The 18539-nt window shown below is 50.9% G+C and overlaps 1 protein-coding gene across 1 annotated transcript in view; it reads right to left on the bottom strand.

Moving 5' to 3' along the window:
• Positions 1–18539, bottom strand: part of KAZN (kazrin, periplakin interacting protein) — a 274010-nt gene that overhangs the window by 191072 nt on the left and 64399 nt on the right. Inside the window, exon 2 of the mRNA XM_056865098.1 lies at positions 9107–9338. Coding sequence (XP_056721076.1) covers positions 9107–9338 — 232 coding nt within the window. The remainder of the gene's footprint in view (positions 1–9106; positions 9339–18539) is intronic.

Here is an 18539-nt window from a genome sequence, read left to right as displayed (position 1 = left end):
ACGGCCGGAAATTACATTTGACAGCCATGCTGAACTTATTAGTAGATGTAGAAGAGCCGTAGCTCAGGGGTGGAGGGGGGGCACAGCACCTCCTCGGCATGCCAGCTTGGCTCTCATGACCTTCCACGAGAGATAAACATCACGCCAACTGTGCGCTGGGGTTGCAGCCCATCGCAAACAAGCACTTTCTCCAGTGTGTAGGGGCGTATTTTCAGACGGCATGCAGATGTGACTAGATCTGTGATATTCAGTGGGTCAGAGGCCACATGCGTGGGGCCGGGTGGGGCTTTTGCCTAGCAGGGCTTCTGACTGGCCACTGGAGATCTGATTGGGTGCGCACATTTTTATGAAGTTGCTTCTGGCGGCAGCTGCCACCCCAGAACAATGGTCTTCACTGGCTGACATATTCTGGGCATGGAGTAAGGGTCGCTGGGGGCGTGTGGGGGAGGTAGTTGTGAATTTTCTGCATTGTGCAGGGGGTTGGACTAGATGACCCTGGTGGTCCCTTCCAGATCTATGATTGTTCTCTTCTCCTCTATTTTATCCTCAGAACAACCCTGCGAGTTAGGCTGAGCTAGGCAGAGAGCGTGCGAGTGGCCTAAGGACATCCAGTGGGGATTCGAACATGGGTCTCTCAGACACTCATCCGACTTCCTACCCACTACACCATGCTGGTTTATAGAAGGAGAAGTTTGACGGGGCTTCTAGGAGTGCCTGAAGGCACGCTGCATTGACGTGGGACAGGCAGCCCTCACTGAGAAATCATCCTAGAAATTAAAAGACAGAAGGTGTCACCCACATTCTCCGTGCCAGGGAATATTCCGCTGCGGTCCAACAATAGGTGACCGATCAATAATATCTGACCCATTAATTGACCAGCATGCCAACTCTAGTTAAGTGCAATGCTCCCCCCACTTTTGGCGGTCCCTTACATTTGCAGCCAGTGTCAAACCACAGGCGAGATTGTTTGAGAAATTATTCGGTCGTGGCATTGTGGGTGGGGGTTGCTGGACCCTTTCTTTGCAGGCCAAATCGGATCCTTCTCCCGAAAACATTTTCCACCTGCCCGGCTAAGTGGAGAATTACAGGAGTCCTTCCCCCTCCACACACACCGCCCGAGGACATCTTGGAGGGATTGCATTATTTTCATCAAGGCATTCCCTTCTCTGGCAGCAACACCACAATCCAATTCGCTGTAACCTCCTTGGGGCAGAGATTTGTTTGGGGGAGTTTTGCTTTTTGCTTTGCCACAGGTATTGATGGCACGGTAAAGAGAATTCAACCATGCCTGCCAACAATTCACTGATGAAATCAGGAGCCTGCCTGTAGCTTCCTAGTTCTTACACCAAGGTTCGTTACCTGCCCCTGTGACCTCATTTAGAATAGAATCATAGAGCTGGAAGGGTCCATAGAGACCATCTAGTCCAACCCCTGCTTAATGCAGGATCAGCCTAGCACATCCCTGACAAGTGTTCATCCAGCCACTGCCTGAAGACTGCCAGGGAGGGAGAGCTCACCACCTCCCCAGGCAGCCAATTCCACAGGTGAACAACTCTTACTGTAAAAAAAAAAATTATTTCCTAATATCCAGCCAAACACCTTGCTGCACATAACTTAAATTTCCACAGGCTTTTCACAGGGCCGAACTAGACATAACGGCATCCTCATGTCTGCCACAGGGATGCCGCTGCCATTTTAAAGTGATTTAAATATGCGGCAAAAGCCCAATCCTGAACAGGCCTACAGAACAGTGAGCTAAGGCGCTGCTAAGCACATAAAAAAGGCCCTGCTGGATCAGACCAAGGCCCATCAAGTCCAGCAGCCTGTTCACAAAGTGGCCAACCAGGTGCCTCTAGGAAGCCCACAAACAAGAAAACTGCAGCATTATTCTGCCTGTGTTCCACACCACCTAATATAATAGGCATGCTCCTGTGATCCTGGAGAGAATAGGTATGCATCGTGACTAGTATCCATTTTTACTAGTAGCCATGAATAGCCCTCTCCTCCACGAACATGTCCACTCCCCTCTTCAAGCCTTCCAAGTTGGCAGCCATCACCACATCCTGGGGCAGGGAGTTCCACAATTTAACTCTCCATTGGTGAAGGAACACTTCCTTTCATGGGTTTTGAATCTCTCGCCCTCCAGCTTCAGCAGATGATCCCGCGTGCCAGTATTATGAGAGAGGGAGTGTGGAGAGGGAGATATACCTGTCCACTGCTGTATTCCCCCCTCTCCACATGTTCAAGTACCAAAACAGCTGTGGGAAACAGGTCAGCCATTTCGGCTACGGAAAGGTGTGGGGGATGGGGGCAAGAGCACCTCAGCCCGCCACACTGTGGGCCCCCCTTGAAGCATTTTTAAATCCCTTTAATTCGCACGGGGACGCCGTCATGTCTAGTTTGTCCCACCGATGCTGCCTGTCGTATATTTCTGCAACTCCTGTTCATCCCAAGGACCGGACACGTCAACGTAACATGAAGAAGAGGCAAATCCATGCTCTTCAGTTCCCAATGTGCCCTAGATGGTGCCAGTGTGGCGTAGTGGTTAAGAGCGGTGGTTTGGAGCGGTGGACATTGATCTGGAGAACAGGGTTTGATTCCCCACTCCTCCACATGAGCGGAGGACGCTAATGTGGTGAACCGGGTTGGTTTCCCCACACCTCCACATGAGGCAACTGGGTGACCTTGGGCTAGTCACAGCTCTCTCAGCCCTACCTACCTCACAGAGTGTCTGTTGAGGAGAGGGGAAGGGAAGGTGATCGTAAGCCGGTCTGATTCTCCCTTAAGTGGCAGAGAAAGTCGGCCTATAAAAACCAACTCTTCTTCTTCTACGCAAAGGATTGCCTGGGACCACACAAATGATATTTTCCCCCTTTACTCTCCCCCTTCCCATGTACACATCGAAATATACATCAAAACTGCATTGTGTACAACTCCGTGCGAAACAAATTATGTTTATCGTCGAAATAAGATCAAAGCCCTCTTTCCCCCTTGCTCAGAGAGCAAATCCATCGCTTTCGAATTATGCTGAGCCGCGATACATCCCGCTGAATTGGATCTTTTCAGTTCTTCATCAAATTACCACCCTGCAGGAAGCAAAACCTGATCTGTAGAGGGGGGAAAAACACGAAACAATGTCGGCTTGCAGACGCAAAACCGAATCACCTTCCAAACAAGCCAAATATCTGTTGTCCTATCAGATTTCCGCATGGGTGTGTGTACATGCACTTATGGGAGATGCCCACATGCCATTTTGAAAGGGAGTGTTATGAAACAAGGTTTGCTCATCGGACCGAACGGCTACGTTTTCAGCTTGCGGGCCTCAAACGGACGCTCTCTGCAATATGTCAAATTTCATACGATGGATTTTTCTAACTTGCAAGTTCCTTTTTTTAAGGTGGAGGGGGGACAGAGAAAGAGATTCTGGGCCGGGGTCTTTGCACAGAGGCCCCTGGGAATTCAGATTAGTACAAAGAGATAGTCCTCAGCCATCCTGCCAGTGTGGCGTTTTAACAGAATCATAGAATTGGAAGGGGCCATAGAGGCCATTTAGTCCAACCCCCTGCTCAATGCAGGATCAGCCTAGAGCATCCCTGACAAGTGCTTGTCTAGCCTCTGTTTAAAGACTGCCAGTGAGGGGGAGCTCAGCACCTCCCGAGGTAGCTGATTCCACTGTCGAACAACTCTTAGGGTAAAAATGTTTTTCCTAATATCCAGCCAGTACCTTTGCGCCAGCTCTGAATAGGTGAAGAATACCACAGCTGAGATCGACACTCAGGTATATACCAGATGCAGCCCTCATTTTGAGGGCAGGGATCCGCTGGCTGCACACGTGTTGATCTCCACTATTGCTACGGCCCCAGTTGCGCATACGCCCACCTGTTTACAATGCAGAGGCCTAATATTTGCCGGGCAAATCCTGGCGGTGCTCTAAACACATTTGATGTCGGATTAGTTTGTTTAAATGGCTAGAACTCCCGGCGCACTGGAAATGGCTAGATGTTACAAGTTGGGATGGCACGAATCCCCTAAACTAATCTCTAAATCAATTCGTGCCAACGGTATTAGAGCTGCGAGCACAGCTGAGGGGAAGGAAGACGTTGGAACCAGGCAGACAGCCACTAAGGAGACACGCTGGTGCTGAGGGGTTTGGCACAAAACTGAAAAATCATACGTAGTTAATGCTAAGAAGAGATTCACAGCACTGTCGGACATCCAGAAGAAAACTTCCTAGAAAGCGATTGTGCCCAAAAGAGAACTCATGTCCTAAACCCAATGTTGAAGCTAAGGTAGGAAGGAGGTAGATTCCTTTGAAATGTGGTGTTGGAGGAGTTACGGATACCGTGGACTGCCAAAAAAACAAATCAGTGGGTTATAGATCAAATCAAGCCTGAACTGACCCTAGAAGCTAAAATGACTAAACTGAGGCTATCGTATTTTGGTCACATTATGAGAAGACAAGAGTCACTGGAAAAGACGGTCATGCTAGGAAAAGTTGAGGGCAGCAGGAAAAGAGGAAGACCCAACAAGAGATGCATTGGTTCTATAAAGGAAGCCACGACCCTCAATTTGCAAGATCTGAGCAAGGCTTTCAAAGATAGGACATTTTGGAGGACATTGATTCATAGGGTTGCCATGAGTCGGACATGACTCGAGGGCACTTAACACACACATACCACACTGGGTTTTCTCCTGAACTCGTACATTTCACACTGGGTTTCCCCCTGGACTCGTACATTTCTCCTCCTCCACAGGAATCTACATCCTGAGGAAAGAGGAAAAAAGAGAGAAAAGGACCTCTTCCCCTCACACAGGGCACATGAGATTTGAGATCACCAAAGGGAAAATTCATTGCCCCTTGTCCAAAATTCTCCTTGGGTTTCCCATTTCCAACTGACTGATACCTTTGCTGTCCTTCAATGATGCCCCATTAAATCTGTCACCTGGAGGCAGACTGCCTAACCGGAGGGCCGTACTTGAGTTGACACAAATATTGAAATGTGGTGCCAGATGAGAGTTTGGCGGATATCGTGGCCCCTCAAAAAGACAACTCGGTGAGCACTAGATCAAATCAAGTCTGAACTCTCCCTAAAAGCTAAAATGACTAAACTGAGGCTATCGTACTTTGGTCACATTATGAGAAGAGTCACTGGAAAAGACAATAATGCTAGGAAAAGTTGAAGGCAGCAGGAAAAGAGGAAGACCCAACATGGGATGGAAGGTCTCTATAAAGGAAGCCACGGCCCTCAGACCAGAGCAAGGCTGTTAATGATAGGATATTCTGGAGGTCATTAATTGATGGGGTTGCTGTAAATTGGAAGTGACTTGACGGCACTTAATACACACCTTACTGGGGATTAAATGCTGGAAATTAATGCTGAATTTTACCTTCACACAATGCTTCAAATCACACTATAAAAGCAAATGGCTATTGTGACACTTTCATATTTGTAACCACAAGCTGGCACAGTTATGATCCAAGATCCCCCTGGTTGACATCTCACCTGGGTCACAAACCTGCACCGACACCAGCCTGCCGTACGCAAAGGTGTCGCAAGGATTTCAACAACATCCCTTGCGCATGTGAAGCGCTTTGAATGCTGAACATGCTATAGAAATGCCAAGCATGCTCCGGTTTGATAAAATCCCATTTTCAGATAGGCTATGTGTCTGTGCATCAGGAGCAACTGAGACAATCACCGTATGCTATTTTGTGATCTACGGGCTACACCCAGGCCCACCCGGATTACGCCCATTTTATCAAGATACCATCTTCCTGTTGACCCTTGGGTGGTCCCATTTCTGTTGAGTGATGCTGACCCAGAAATAACCAGATGTGTCACGAAATATCTGGTAATAATAGTTTCCTTAAAGATACGTGGCGCAGAGTGGTAAGCTGCAGTACTGCAGTCCAAGCTCTGCTCACGACCTGAGTTCGATCCCGAAGGAAGTCGGTTTCAGGTAGCCGGCTCAAGGTTGACTCAGCCTTCCATCGTTCCGAGGTGGTAAAACGAGTACCCGGCTTGCTGGGGGTAAAGGGAAGATGACTGGGGAAGGCACTGGCAAACCACCCCGCAAACAAAGTCTGCCTAGTAAACGTCGGGATGTGACGTCACCCCATGGGTCAGGAATGACCCGGTGCTTGACCGGGGACCTTTACCTTTTTACCTTAAAGACACGACAAGACTAAACTATTGTTAACTAGTGATATTATGACTGTAGTTACTGTTGTGCCTGTAAAGTAACTCATTTCTTGGTTATTGTGACCTTAATTTTGAAGTGTTTCAAGTACTTTAAGAATGTAAAGTTACTGCTGTTGTACATTTTAATAATTTATAATGTTAAAATTATTTTATCTTATTCACGTTGCACTCAAGACCTTTGGTCAGACGAGCATGAAATAAAAGGAAAGGCCAAGTATGCTCACTTCGATTCATTTTCTCTCCCTGCCGCCCCCCAGTTGCTCACAGGTTACCAGCCAAGTCGACTTCCAGAGCACGTGAAACAAACCTGTTGACCTCCAAGTTGGTACAAACTCATTTCAGATCCTAGTTATTTTGTAACTTCCAAAGCACAGGCTGAGGAAGGGTAGCTAGTTTTCCAGGAGGGTTAAATCCGCTCAACAAAGCTAGCAAAATGCATCTGAATTATTGAAAAGAGGGCAAAAGACGCACAGCGCAATCCTGTGCAGACTTACTCCAGTCTAAACCCACGACAGCCATTGAGCTTCAACTGGAGTAACTCTGTGTAGGATTGCACTAACAGAACACCAAGGCCTCTGGTTTTTTTACAAAGAGGTCCCCCACCACCCCGGCTGCCAAAATAATGGAAATCTCCTGCCAAACTAAAGATATGCACGGGAACCATTCTGCCCGCCTTTGCTAACTCCTAAGCAAAAAAAATTAAACATCATAAATCACTCTTTGCATGTTCCGAACAGCATCGCCCAGCTGTAGCTGCGCAAATTCACAAGACAGCATCGAAAAGTTTTGTCTGAACGCTGTGAGAAAATGCAGAATATGGATCACCGCTTTCAGCTGGGAGGTTTCTCCCACATGTGTTCCCCAGCCATTTCCTCATTAGCACATCCACATCCTCATTAGCGCATTCAAAACATCGCCTGTTTTCCCCGCATAAATCACTTCTTGCACATTGTAAAAAAAAAAAACTATCACGAATCAGCAACTGCTTTTCAAATTGCTGTCATCCCTGTGTGCAGTGCACCCCCCCTGCTAGTTTCCAAGCACCCTGCTCTGTACAGCACATGATTCACAGAATTATACCACTTTACATAGACGATTAAAAAAAAAAAATCTTTACTGACAAGACAGGGACAGGTCTGGCATTCCGCGCTTGGGGAAAACACATCAACAAATTAGCAGATCCAACAATTCCCATGTCGCGGGTGTCTTAGATGTCTACTATTTCAATACCACCAATGTGTATATATATATATTTCTCAAACCGATCGCTCTCCGCCAGCTTCCATTCTTTTAAAAGGGTGGAAGATTCTGCTGGTAGCCTGGAGCCTCGCGCACCAGAGCCCGTCATGACATCACCATTCTCCACAGCGCATTTCAACAACACTGTGGCTGCCACACCGCAAGCCCGCAACCAGAAGCATTCGAAATGCCACTTCCCGGATCACCAGAGGTGCAAACGGAGAGAGCGCTTCCTCTGCTCGAGAGAGGGGTCGTTTGGACAGCATCCACCACCAAGAGTCGCACCTTTGCTAGGGCTGACATCATCGGGCGTGCTCTCCCAGGCAAAGAGGCCCGGCCGGACAAAAGCCAAGGACCACCTCCCCAGCTGCTTCCCCATCAAAATAATAACCCGCCGGGCAGGGTCCCGGCCTCGGACCGGACAGTCCGGTCCCATTTCTGCACAGCCACGCTGAACGCCATTTACCGCCCAGGGGCCAAAGAGAGCGGGCTATGCCATCAGCCTCCCAAACGATGTGCAAAGACACAAACAAAACCCTGCACATTTTGCAAACGACCCCATGCCACATTTGCCGCTGCAGGCGCAAGAAATGCCCTTTTCTTGAAGCTTGTGGGACTGGGGAGATGAAACCCAAGATACGTGTGTGTGTGGGGGGGGGGGGGGGAGAAGATGGATAAGTAAAAGGGGACAGACTTCCCAAAGGGAATAGAGGGACAAACCATCGCTCCACATGCAGAATAACACCAGTGGATCGGTTTTCTCCGAAAGGGTACAGCGGGTATGACAGCATCAGGACACCATACTGCAAACCAGTATGGTTTTTAATGCACATTTTTAATGCACATTGTCCCTTGCAATGCCTTAAAGGATCCGAAGGAGGAAATCTGGCCAAGCAAGAAGGACCAATGGAAGTCTAGCCAGGTATTGGGGGAGAAGGTGGAGGAGGAGCCCGAGCCAAAGCCCCCCCCCCCACGCCCCGCAGTGAAAACTTTGCATACACTGGCTGCCACGCAAGGCACGGGTACTCTCTTGCACCCTCGGGGTCTTACTCGCAAGTAAGCCTGCCCAGGATGCTCCCCTCCCCAGCGCCTCCCCCGAGGCCCCGATCCCTCCGCGCGCGTCTCCTCGGGAGCAAGGCTCGCCAGCCCAGCCAAGGGGGGGGGGGCAAAGCCAAGCTCCTTGGGTTGGGGGAACACGTCCTTTCCCCACGGCAAGGGGGTGGGGAAGGCGCGCATTTGGGGAGGGGGGCTGCGCTGCTCCCGGCCCCCCTCCCCAGCTCGGGTGGGGAGAGAGAGCCCCCCCAACCCACCCCGGGTGGGGAGAGAGAGCCCCCCACCCCACCCCGGGTGGGGAGAGAGAGAAACCCCCCACCCCACCCCCCCAAATTGTCCCCCACTTCCCAAGGTTGGCCCCCCCACTTCCCCAGGTTGCCCCCATCCCCCACTTCCCCAAGTTGACCCTCATCCCCCCACTTCCCCAGGTCGACCCCCACCCCACTTCCCCAGGTTGACCCCCCCACTTCCCCAGGCTGCCCACTCGCCATCCCCCACTTCCCCAGGTTGACCCCCATCCCCCCACTTCCCCAGGCTGCCCACCCCCACCCCCATCCCCCCACTTGCCCAGGTCGACCCCCACCCCGCAGCCTTTGCAGGCCGCCCCTTACCTTGGAGGCTGTGCTGGTTGCTCTCCATGCCGGCGGCGGCGGCGGCCTCGGGGCTGGCGGTGGGGCTGGCGGTGGCGGCGGCGGCGGCGGCGGCGCCCAGCTCGGCCAGGCGCCGGTTGGTGGCGGTCAGCTCGGCCCGCAGCGTGCTCACCTCCAGGCCGGCCGCCTGGATGGCGCCGTCGAGGCGCAGGGCCAGCTGCTGGTTGCCCTCCATCATGCTCACGATCTGGGCCTGGGGAGGGGACAAGGCGGACCCAGGCTCAGCGGCGGAGGGGCAGGCGGCGGCGGCATCCTCGCCCGGGGCGGCAAGCTCTACCTGTTGGATCCCAGCCCCGCCTGGCCCTCCCGGGAGCGCGGCGCGGCCAGCCGGAGCCGCCCGGCAAAGGGCATGGAGGCGAGGAGGGAGGGGAGGGGAGGGGAAGGGAGGCGAGGGGAGGGTCCCTTTAAACGGAGCCTACCATCTGCGCGGCGGAGGGGGGAGCGCGGAGGGAATCAGTCGGCCCGGCCCTCCCCCTTGTTCTCTCCCCCCCCCCCGGGCGGATGCAGCAGTCGACCCTGCCGGGGGGGCGGGGGAAGCAGGCGCTGGGATGCGCCGCGCTCCGGCTGGGGGCTCCCGCGGCTGCGGCGCGCCTCCTCGCGAGTAAGCCCCCCCCGGGGGGGAAAGTTGGGGTGATGCTCCCTCGGGGAGGCGGCCCTTCCCGGGCGATGCAAGCGGGGCTCCTTGCAGGGGGGAAGGAAGCCCCCCCCCCCACCACGCTGAGTTACTCTCGAGTAGGCACGCATCGGGCTGGCCGCTCTGGGGAGGGAAAAGACCCTCCCCGTCCTGTCTCCCCAATGCACGGGAGGGGTTTTTTTGCTTTGGGTTTGCTGCTGTCTCGTGGCACGTTCCGCACCCCCCCCCCCCCGGTCCAGATCCTCAGCACTCAAAAATAAGCCCCCGTGCAGAGTTTTCCGAATTGGGAGGGGGGGGGGAAATGTGCCTCTAGAGAGCGGCAAATCCAAGGCAAAACCTGCCAGGCACCAATAGCGCAAACTGCCTTCCATCCTATCCGCGTTTACTCCGTGTAGACCTACTGGACGTAGCAGGAGGGCGTGCGCCGAAGCTGGGTTTATCAGGGTAGCATTGCTAAAACAGATCCCTGCGGGATGCCCCCCGCCCGCCGGAAGACATCATGGGCCATTAATGACGTCAGCTTTGGCCAGCTCAGTGATTAATTTGCATAAAAGAGGAAAAAAAATATCCTTTTCTTTTTGTTTAAAGCGAGACTTTTCATTCACCCACAGGGTGGCTGCTCTTCCCGAGGGCTCCGTGATGCCTCGCCTTCCCCCTTTCGTTTAGCACCCCCCGCCACATATTTATTACCCTTGCCACCAATGGTTCCCCGCGTGGCTTGCAAAATGTCCAAGAATGCAATTTGAATTATCTTCATCACGATCAAAGTTCATAAATATACTTGCACAACAGTGCTGGGAGGTAGGGGAGGCAGAGATTAGGGTTGCCAACCTCCAGGTCCTCACGTAGGCATAAAGTACCGCTGGTACACTGAATATCTGAAGAAGTGACGGAAGCTCACACCCTGCCAGAAAATATTTTTGTTTAGTCTTTAAGGTGCTACTGGACTCTTGCTCTGGTACACTGAATAAAATGGTTTATATAATTTCAGAAGCGTGATTGCCGGCCAATGATTCACGTTCTGCAACAAAACAATCTATACAACTTGCAACAAAACAATCTAGGTGAGTTTACGAGGTTTCGCGAATCTGATCCTTGTTTCGCTAATTGCAAAATCAGGAAGTCACGATATTCCTATACAGCAGCAACAGACTTCTGATGAAGCCAATGCGATTAGCGAAACAAGGATCAGATTCGCGAAACCTTGTAAACTTGCATAGATTGCTTTGTGGCAACTTGAATAGATTGTTTTGTTGCATAACTTGAATCGTTTGTCACGTTTTTGAAAGTATATAAACCATTATATTCAGTGTATCAGTGGTAGTTTATGTATATGTGTGTTCCAGGTACCACTCCCCTTCTGGTATTGCAGCCTCCAGGTACCAGCTGGAGATCTGCTATTACAACTGATCTCCAGCCGATAGAGATCAGTTCCCCTGGAGAAAACGGCCGCTTTGGCAATTGGACTCTACGGCATTGGTCCCTCCTCAAACCCTGCCCTTCTCAGGCTCCGCCCCAAACCTTCCGCTGGTGGTGAGGAGGGGCCTGGCAACCCTAGCAGAGATAGCAGTTTGCTCAAGGTCATCCAGCGAATTTGATGGCTACCTGAGATTTGAACTCACATTGATGGATAAAACCCCAGAAGTCACTGTGCATGTCGCTGAATTTCTTGCAATCATTATAAAGACAGAGAAAGAGAGAGAGAGAGAGAGAGAATGGTGGTATAGGACAAGAATGGTGACCATAGAGATGTATCAGTGTATTTGTTATTAAAGGGTCCAGATGGCTTTAATAGTTTTGAAATATGAGAAGGAGATCTTTTTTAATGTTAGTTATATACTGATTTTAACTGATTGTCAGTTTATAGAATAGAATCATAGACTTGGAAGGGACCACCAGGGTCATCTAGTCCAGCCCCCTGCACAATGCAGGAATTTCACAACTACCTCTCCCCTCCCCCCCACAGTGACCCCTACTCCATGCCCAGAAGATGACCAAGATCCCCTCCCTCTCATGGGCTGCCTAAGGTCATAGAATCAGCATTGCTGACAGATGGCCATCTAACCTCTGCTTAAAAACCTCCAGGGAAGGAGAGCCCACCATCTCCCGAGGAAGCCTATCCCACCGAGGAACTGCTCTAACTGTTAGAAAGTTCTTCCTAATGTCTAGTCAGAAACTCTTTTAATTTTAACCCATTGGTTCTGGTCCGGCCTTCTGGGGCCACAGAAAACAACTCGGCACCCTCCTTTATATGACAGCCCTTCAAGTACTTGAAGATGGTTATGTCACCTCTCAGTCTTCTCTTCAGGCTAAACATACCTGATGGAACATGATTTTTCCTTTAAGGTGCCTGTACAAACACATCTGGCAATGTGGTTATTATGCCAATAAAGGTTCGTGTAAGTGTATGTATGTGTGTGATTTGAACTCACTTCTCCCTGTGTTAAGTCTACCATGCCTCTCTGTTGCCCCACACTGGCTGTTTTTAGGTCATGTATGAATGTGTCACACAACACATTGCTCCCATTCATGATGTAGTGGGGAGAATGATAGCTCTAGATTTGAGGAGGACCTGGGTTCAGATCCCACTTGGCCATCTAGTTTACTGGGTGACTTGGGGCACTCACTTTCCTAGCCTGACCTACCTCACAGGGTCATCGTGTGGATAAAAAGGACGAGGAAGAGACCCAGATATGCAGCCCTGAGCCCTGGAGGAAGAGGATAGAGGTGTGTTCACAAACTGGAGGGAATACCATGGGGCTCCTTACTTGGGAGTAAATCCTGTGGGAACCCACACTTTTCACTCTTCAGCACACTCTGTGTGGGGCTGGGCCAGGATACTGCATTGTCCAAGGGTTTAAAGCAAAATTCATGTGCATGCACTTGGTCATCTTTTCAGACCATCCTTGTAAGGTCTGAATAAATTATATTCCTTGTATGCTCAGGAACCCAATGGACCACACCCGAAGTTCTTTGGAAGGCAGGCAGGATGCAACTAGAAAGTAACCACAGCCTGTGTATCAGGACTTTTAGGTGGGTCAATAGAGCCTCACTTTGCATGGCGAGCCACTGTAGAGCTGAAGGACCATCTCCTCCCAGTTAAGATCTGCCTCTCAAACCCAGCTCTCTGCTCCCCAGCTAGGGTTGCCAGCCTCCAGGTGGGGCCTGGGGATCCCTCGAAATTCCAGCTCATCTCCAGACTACAGAGATCAGTTCCCTTGGAAAAAAGGGATCCTTCGGAGGGTGGACTCTGTAGCATTGTGCCCCTCTGAGGTCCCTGTCCTCCCTAGGCTCCACCCAAAAATCTCCAGGAGTTTCCCAACCTGGAACTGGCAAACCTAGTCTCCACCCCTCCACAGACCTGCCAACCCTATCCCCCGCCTTCAGAAATGAGACAGATGGCCACTAGAGACAGGGCCTTTTCTGGGGTGGCACCTTGCCTTTGGAATATCCCTCCCCTTTGAGTCTCACCTGGCACCTGCTTTACTTTCTTTTAGGCACCAGACCAAAAAACAGGAGTGGGGGTGATGTTACCAGCTTTATAAGGGTCTCCTTCTGTTTTAGGGATAGTTTTTTTTTAATGCTGTTTATATCCAATGGCTTGTTTTTAATATTGTGATGTGGTTTTAATTGTTAGCTGCCTTGAGAGGAGGCACAGAAATATCTGAAATAAATAAATACTGGTTTGGCTGGAAGAACCTGCTGCCAATGCGCATGAGCGGAGAGTGATGTCTCTTTCCTCTCTGCGCGAACACCAAGAGGGCCGGCAGGACAGAAAGGTAGACTCCATTTAGTTCAGGCAGGTTCAGAGACACACCACCCCTCCCTCGCTGAATATTTCTCATGCTGTGCCAGGCCATTTCAAGGAAAACAGCCTGGTTTACTCCCATCTCAATGGCCCAACACTAGGGTTGCCAACCTTCAGGTCAGGCCTGGAGATGTCCTGGAATTAGAACTGATCTCCAGTTCTAATGGAGAGGGGCTGTGGCTCAGTAGTAGAGCATCTGCTTGGCATGCAGAAGGTCCCAGGTTCAATCCTTGGCATCACCAGTTAAATGGACTAGGCAAGTAGGTGATGTGGAAGACTTCTGCCTGAGACCCTGGAGAGCCGCTGCTGGTCTGAGTAGACAATACTGACTTTGATGGACCAAGGGTCTGATTCAGTATAAGGCAACTTCATGTGTTCAGGTGACAGAGCTCAGTTCCCCTGGAGAAAGTGGCTGGTTTGGAGGGAGGGCTCTATGGTATCATACCACATTGTGGTTCCACCCCTCTGCAAACCCCTTCAACCCCAATCTCCACCCCCAAAATCACCAGGTATTTCCCAACACCAGAGTTGGAAACCTGGAATGCTTTCTGGAAAGGCAAGAAGAAGAAAAGTTGATTTTTATATGCCGACTTTCTCTACCGCTTAAGGATAAAACCAGCTTACAATCACCTTCCCTTCCCCTCCCCACAACAGACACCCTGTGAAGACGGTGGGGCTGAGACAGTGTGACTCGCCCAAGGTCACCCAGCTGGCTTCATGTGCAGGAGTAGGGAAACCAACCCAGTTCACCAGATCAGCCTCCGCCGCTCATGTGGAGGAGTGGGGAATCAAACCCGGTTCTCCAGATCAGAGTCCACTGCTCCAAACCACCGCTCTTAACCACTACACCACGCTGGCTTCCCAGGCCCTGAATCTAGAAACCAGGTTTTTGCAGCCAGCCAGAGCAGCCCCGGCCACTGCAGCTGGCTCTCTTTCTCTGGGCTGCCCCCCTGGCCCTGGCCCTAAAAATAGCAGCAGCCAATTAGTTTGTCTCTCACTAATTGGGTTCTGCTTTGAGGGAAGCTTTCTCTGATGGCGTTGACTTTGCATTGCCGTTTGGAAAACCCAAGTCCAGATGCGAGGAGCCATGAATCGGGGGGGTGGGGACATTTCTAGGGGGTGGGGACGTTTCTAGGGCTCACGTCCACGGAGGACGAGAGCACGTGGCGAGGATCCGGGGGCAAGGACGTGAGCATTTCTAAATAGAGGTAATAATCAAGGATTTGGGTGTTTGGTCATGAACGTCGGCCTATCACAATTTTTTTGAAATCCTGCTTCTCCTTCATAAAGCTCTGGGTACTATACAGCAGGGCTTCTTAAACTTTTTCCACTCACGACCCCTTTCCCCCCGAGAAATTTTCACGTGACCCCGGGTATATAGGTATATGAAATAGGTATACAAATCAAACATTTACTGATAATAAATCATAAAGAAATTTATTTAAAACAATTCTATGGTATACAAAGAATTTTACCATGTACCCGTTGCCAAATTTTTCACATTCAGTTACACAACCCCGTATGGGGCCGCGACCCACGGTTTAAGAAGCTTGGCTATATACAGGGTTCCCATAAGACCGGTTGTAATAGCGGGAGATCTCCAGTTAGTACCTGGAGGTTGGCAGCCCTATCCGTTGGTCGTCTCTCCTCTGTCAGTACTGAAGACAGTAAGCTCCTCGGGGCGAAGAACTGACGTCTCCAAAAAAGGAGGTTCCAAAGCTTGCTTGCTGCTTAGGGAAGGGGCTGGGGCTCAGTGGTAGAGCCTCTGCTTGGCATGCAGAAGGTCCCAGGTTCAATCCCCGGCATCTCCGGTTAAAGGGACTAGCAAGTAGGTGATGTGAGAGACCTCTGCCTGAGACCCTGGAGAGCCGCTGCCAGTCCGAGTAGACAATACTGACTGGGATGGACCAAGGGTCTGATTCAGTAGAAGGCAGATTCATGTGTTCACAACCCCAGAGGCCAAGATTGCGATCCATAATGCAGAGCTCTCGCTCTGAATTGGAGCATACATTAGAGCACAGACTGGCCCTTTATCTTCTCAAGAAATTTCCCAAAGGGCTGCTGCCAACAGGAGCAAGCACAATCACGTGAGCACACACACACACACACACACCCCGTGCTGGCAGCTCAGCAGGGACCACTTGGCCCACACCCGTATCACTGGGCCCCCAGTAGGCGAGCCTACACCCTATGCAGCGGCCACGGCTTACCCCAGGCCTGTTCTGACCCGCCTCTGCATACATTTGCAAACCTGGCCTTGAAAATTTTCTCTGTAGCTTATGACGTCCTTTTAAAAAAATGCCTCCCAGCCCACCCGCTAAGCGAAGAACAGCTGGGGTGCTTTAAAAGGGATTTCGATCCCTCCGAGGGGTGTGCGATCTCTCCATATGCCTCGCTCTGGCGCAGACGCAGCCGAATCGCGGAGACGCAGAGCTCTCTAACGTAACTTGGAGGCATCAGAGGGAGCAGCAGCAACCCTGGTGGGGCAGCCTGGTCCATTCAAATGCAATCTCTCCTCACTGGGCTCAACCGTGCCGAAGGGTTATTTAAAAAGAAAGAAAGAAGGAAGGAGAAAGAGATCAGGAGGAGCAGTGTTTGGATCCCAGCCACAATGGCTGACCTCTTCAGATCAACCGGCTGAGATGGTGAATAAACATTTGCACAACCGTCAAGACGAAGATTTATTCCGGCGTACGGGCTGGATCCAAACTAAATTTCCCAGTGGCAGGATGGAGCTTTCCTGCCTCCCCGCTCCCACGGCAGTCCACCGATCTCTGCAAAACACTCAGGGATAGGGGATCCTGAGGAATGAAATGAGGGGGCGTCTGCGGTGGGAAGGGGGGAAATGGTGGAAATTGCCAATTTAGTCTGGATCCAACCCTATACTTTCACAGACTACTGTTTGTTTCTTCAGAGACAACTTATGCTGGAATAACAGCGCTCTCCTAAACAGAGTTATATCCTTCTAAGCCCATGAATAGGAGCTAACTTCTTGAAATGGTTAAGAGCGGCAGGACTCTAATCTGGAGAACTGGGTTCGATTCCCCGCTCCTCCACATGAAGCCTGCTGGGTGACCTTGGGCCAGTCACAGTTCTCTCCAAACTCTCTCAGCCCACGCGGAGGCAGGCAGTGGCAAACCACCTCTGAACGCCTCTTGCCTTGAAAGCACTATGGGGTTGCCATAAGTTGGCTGTGACTTGACGGCACACACACATGGCCATTAATGGACTTGGAAGGGTTTAACTCTGCATATGACTGCAAGGTTTGTAGCAGTAAAAATAAACAGCTCATTGATGATGATGATGATGATGATGATGATGATGAAGGAGGAGGAGGAGGAGGAAGAGGAGTTGGTTTTTATATGCCGACTTTCTCTACCACTTAAGGATCAAACCGGTTTACAATCACCTTCCCTTCCCCTCCCACAACAGACACCCTGTGAGGTAGGTGGGGCTGAGAGAGTGTGACTAGTCCAAGGTCACCCAGCTGGCTTCGTGTGCAGGAGTGAACTGAACAAATCCAGTTCACCAGATTAGTGTCTGCTGCTCATGTGGAGGAGTGGGGAATTCCAAAGCTGCCCACAGCCTTCCAAGTTGGTAGCCATCGCCACATCCTGGAGCAGGGTGTTTCACAACAAAGCCGTCTCCATCTGTGCAAGCCTGTTTATGCAGGTTTTAGAATACAGTCCCCATGATGCAGTGCAACTGGCATACATTTGTAAGCACATGGTAATAATCTAGAATATGAAGTATTTGAAGGGCTGTCACTTAGAGGAGGGCAGGGAGCTGTTCCTGTTGGCAGCAGAGGAGAGGACTTGCAATAATGGGTTTAAATTGTGGGAGGAAAGGTATAAAGATAAAGGTCCCCCGTGCAAGCACCGGGTCATTCCTGACCCATGGGGTGAGGTCACATCCCGACGTTTTCTAGGCAGACTTTGTTTTTACAGGGTGGTTTGCCAGTGCCTTCCCCAGTCATCTTCCCTTTACCCCCAGCAGCAAGCTGGGTATTCATTTTACCGACCTCGGAAGGAGGGAAGGCTGAGTCAACCTTGAGCCGGCTACCTGAAACTAACATCCATTGGGATCAAACTCAGGTAGTGAGCAGAGTTTGGACTGCAGTACTGCAGCTTTACCACTCTGTGCCACGGGGCTCCCTGGAGGAAAGGTACCGGCTGGATATTAGGAAAACATTTTTTACAGTAAGAGTTATTCGACAGAGGAATAGTGAGCTCCCCCTCACTGGCAGTCTTTAAGCAGAGGCTGGACAAACACTTGTCAGGGATGCTCTAGGCTGATCCTGCATTGGTAGGGTTCCCAAACCTCCAGGTACTAGCAGGTGATCTCCTGCCATTACAACTGATCTCCAGCCAATAGAGATCAGTTCCCCTGGAGAAAATGTCCACTTTGGCAATTGGACTCTATGGCATTGAAGTCCCTCACCTCCCCAAACCCCACCCTCCTCAAGCTCCGCCCCCAAAACCTCCCGCCGGTGGCAAAGAGGGACCTGGCAACCCTATGCATTGGGCAGGGGGTTGGAGTAGATGGCCTGTATGGCCCCTTCCAACTCTCTGATTCTGTGATTCTAAGAGTCCCGATAAAACTGGGTGGTGTTGGTTGGCACCGAACGGGGATTCTGTACTGTTAAACGTTGCTCTCTCTCTTTTCTTCCAACCCTGCATACATCCCCACTTGCTTTCTGTTCCAATGGGGGACCTTTGTAATTCACACCAGATACACGGGATATTCCAACCTGGGATGTTCAAACACCTTTTCAGCTAATGGGAGAGGAGGTTTTTTAAATCTGAAGCCCCATCGGCTGGCTCTTCAGATTCCAGATTCCTAGCAGTCACAGGTTCAGAAAGCCGCTCTCTCAACCAGTATTAAGAATAACCCTTGCAGCCCACTCTTTGCGGTACATTTTCATGCCTCGAGATTAATGTTGGAGGTCAGGA

This window comes from Euleptes europaea, chromosome 19, assembly GCF_029931775.1.
Source record: "Euleptes europaea isolate rEulEur1 chromosome 19, rEulEur1.hap1, whole genome shotgun sequence".
Lineage (NCBI taxonomy): Eukaryota > Metazoa > Chordata > Lepidosauria > Squamata > Sphaerodactylidae > Euleptes > Euleptes europaea.
The sequence above is the reverse complement of the archived record's forward strand: the minus strand, read 5'-3'. Positions and strand labels throughout refer to the sequence as shown.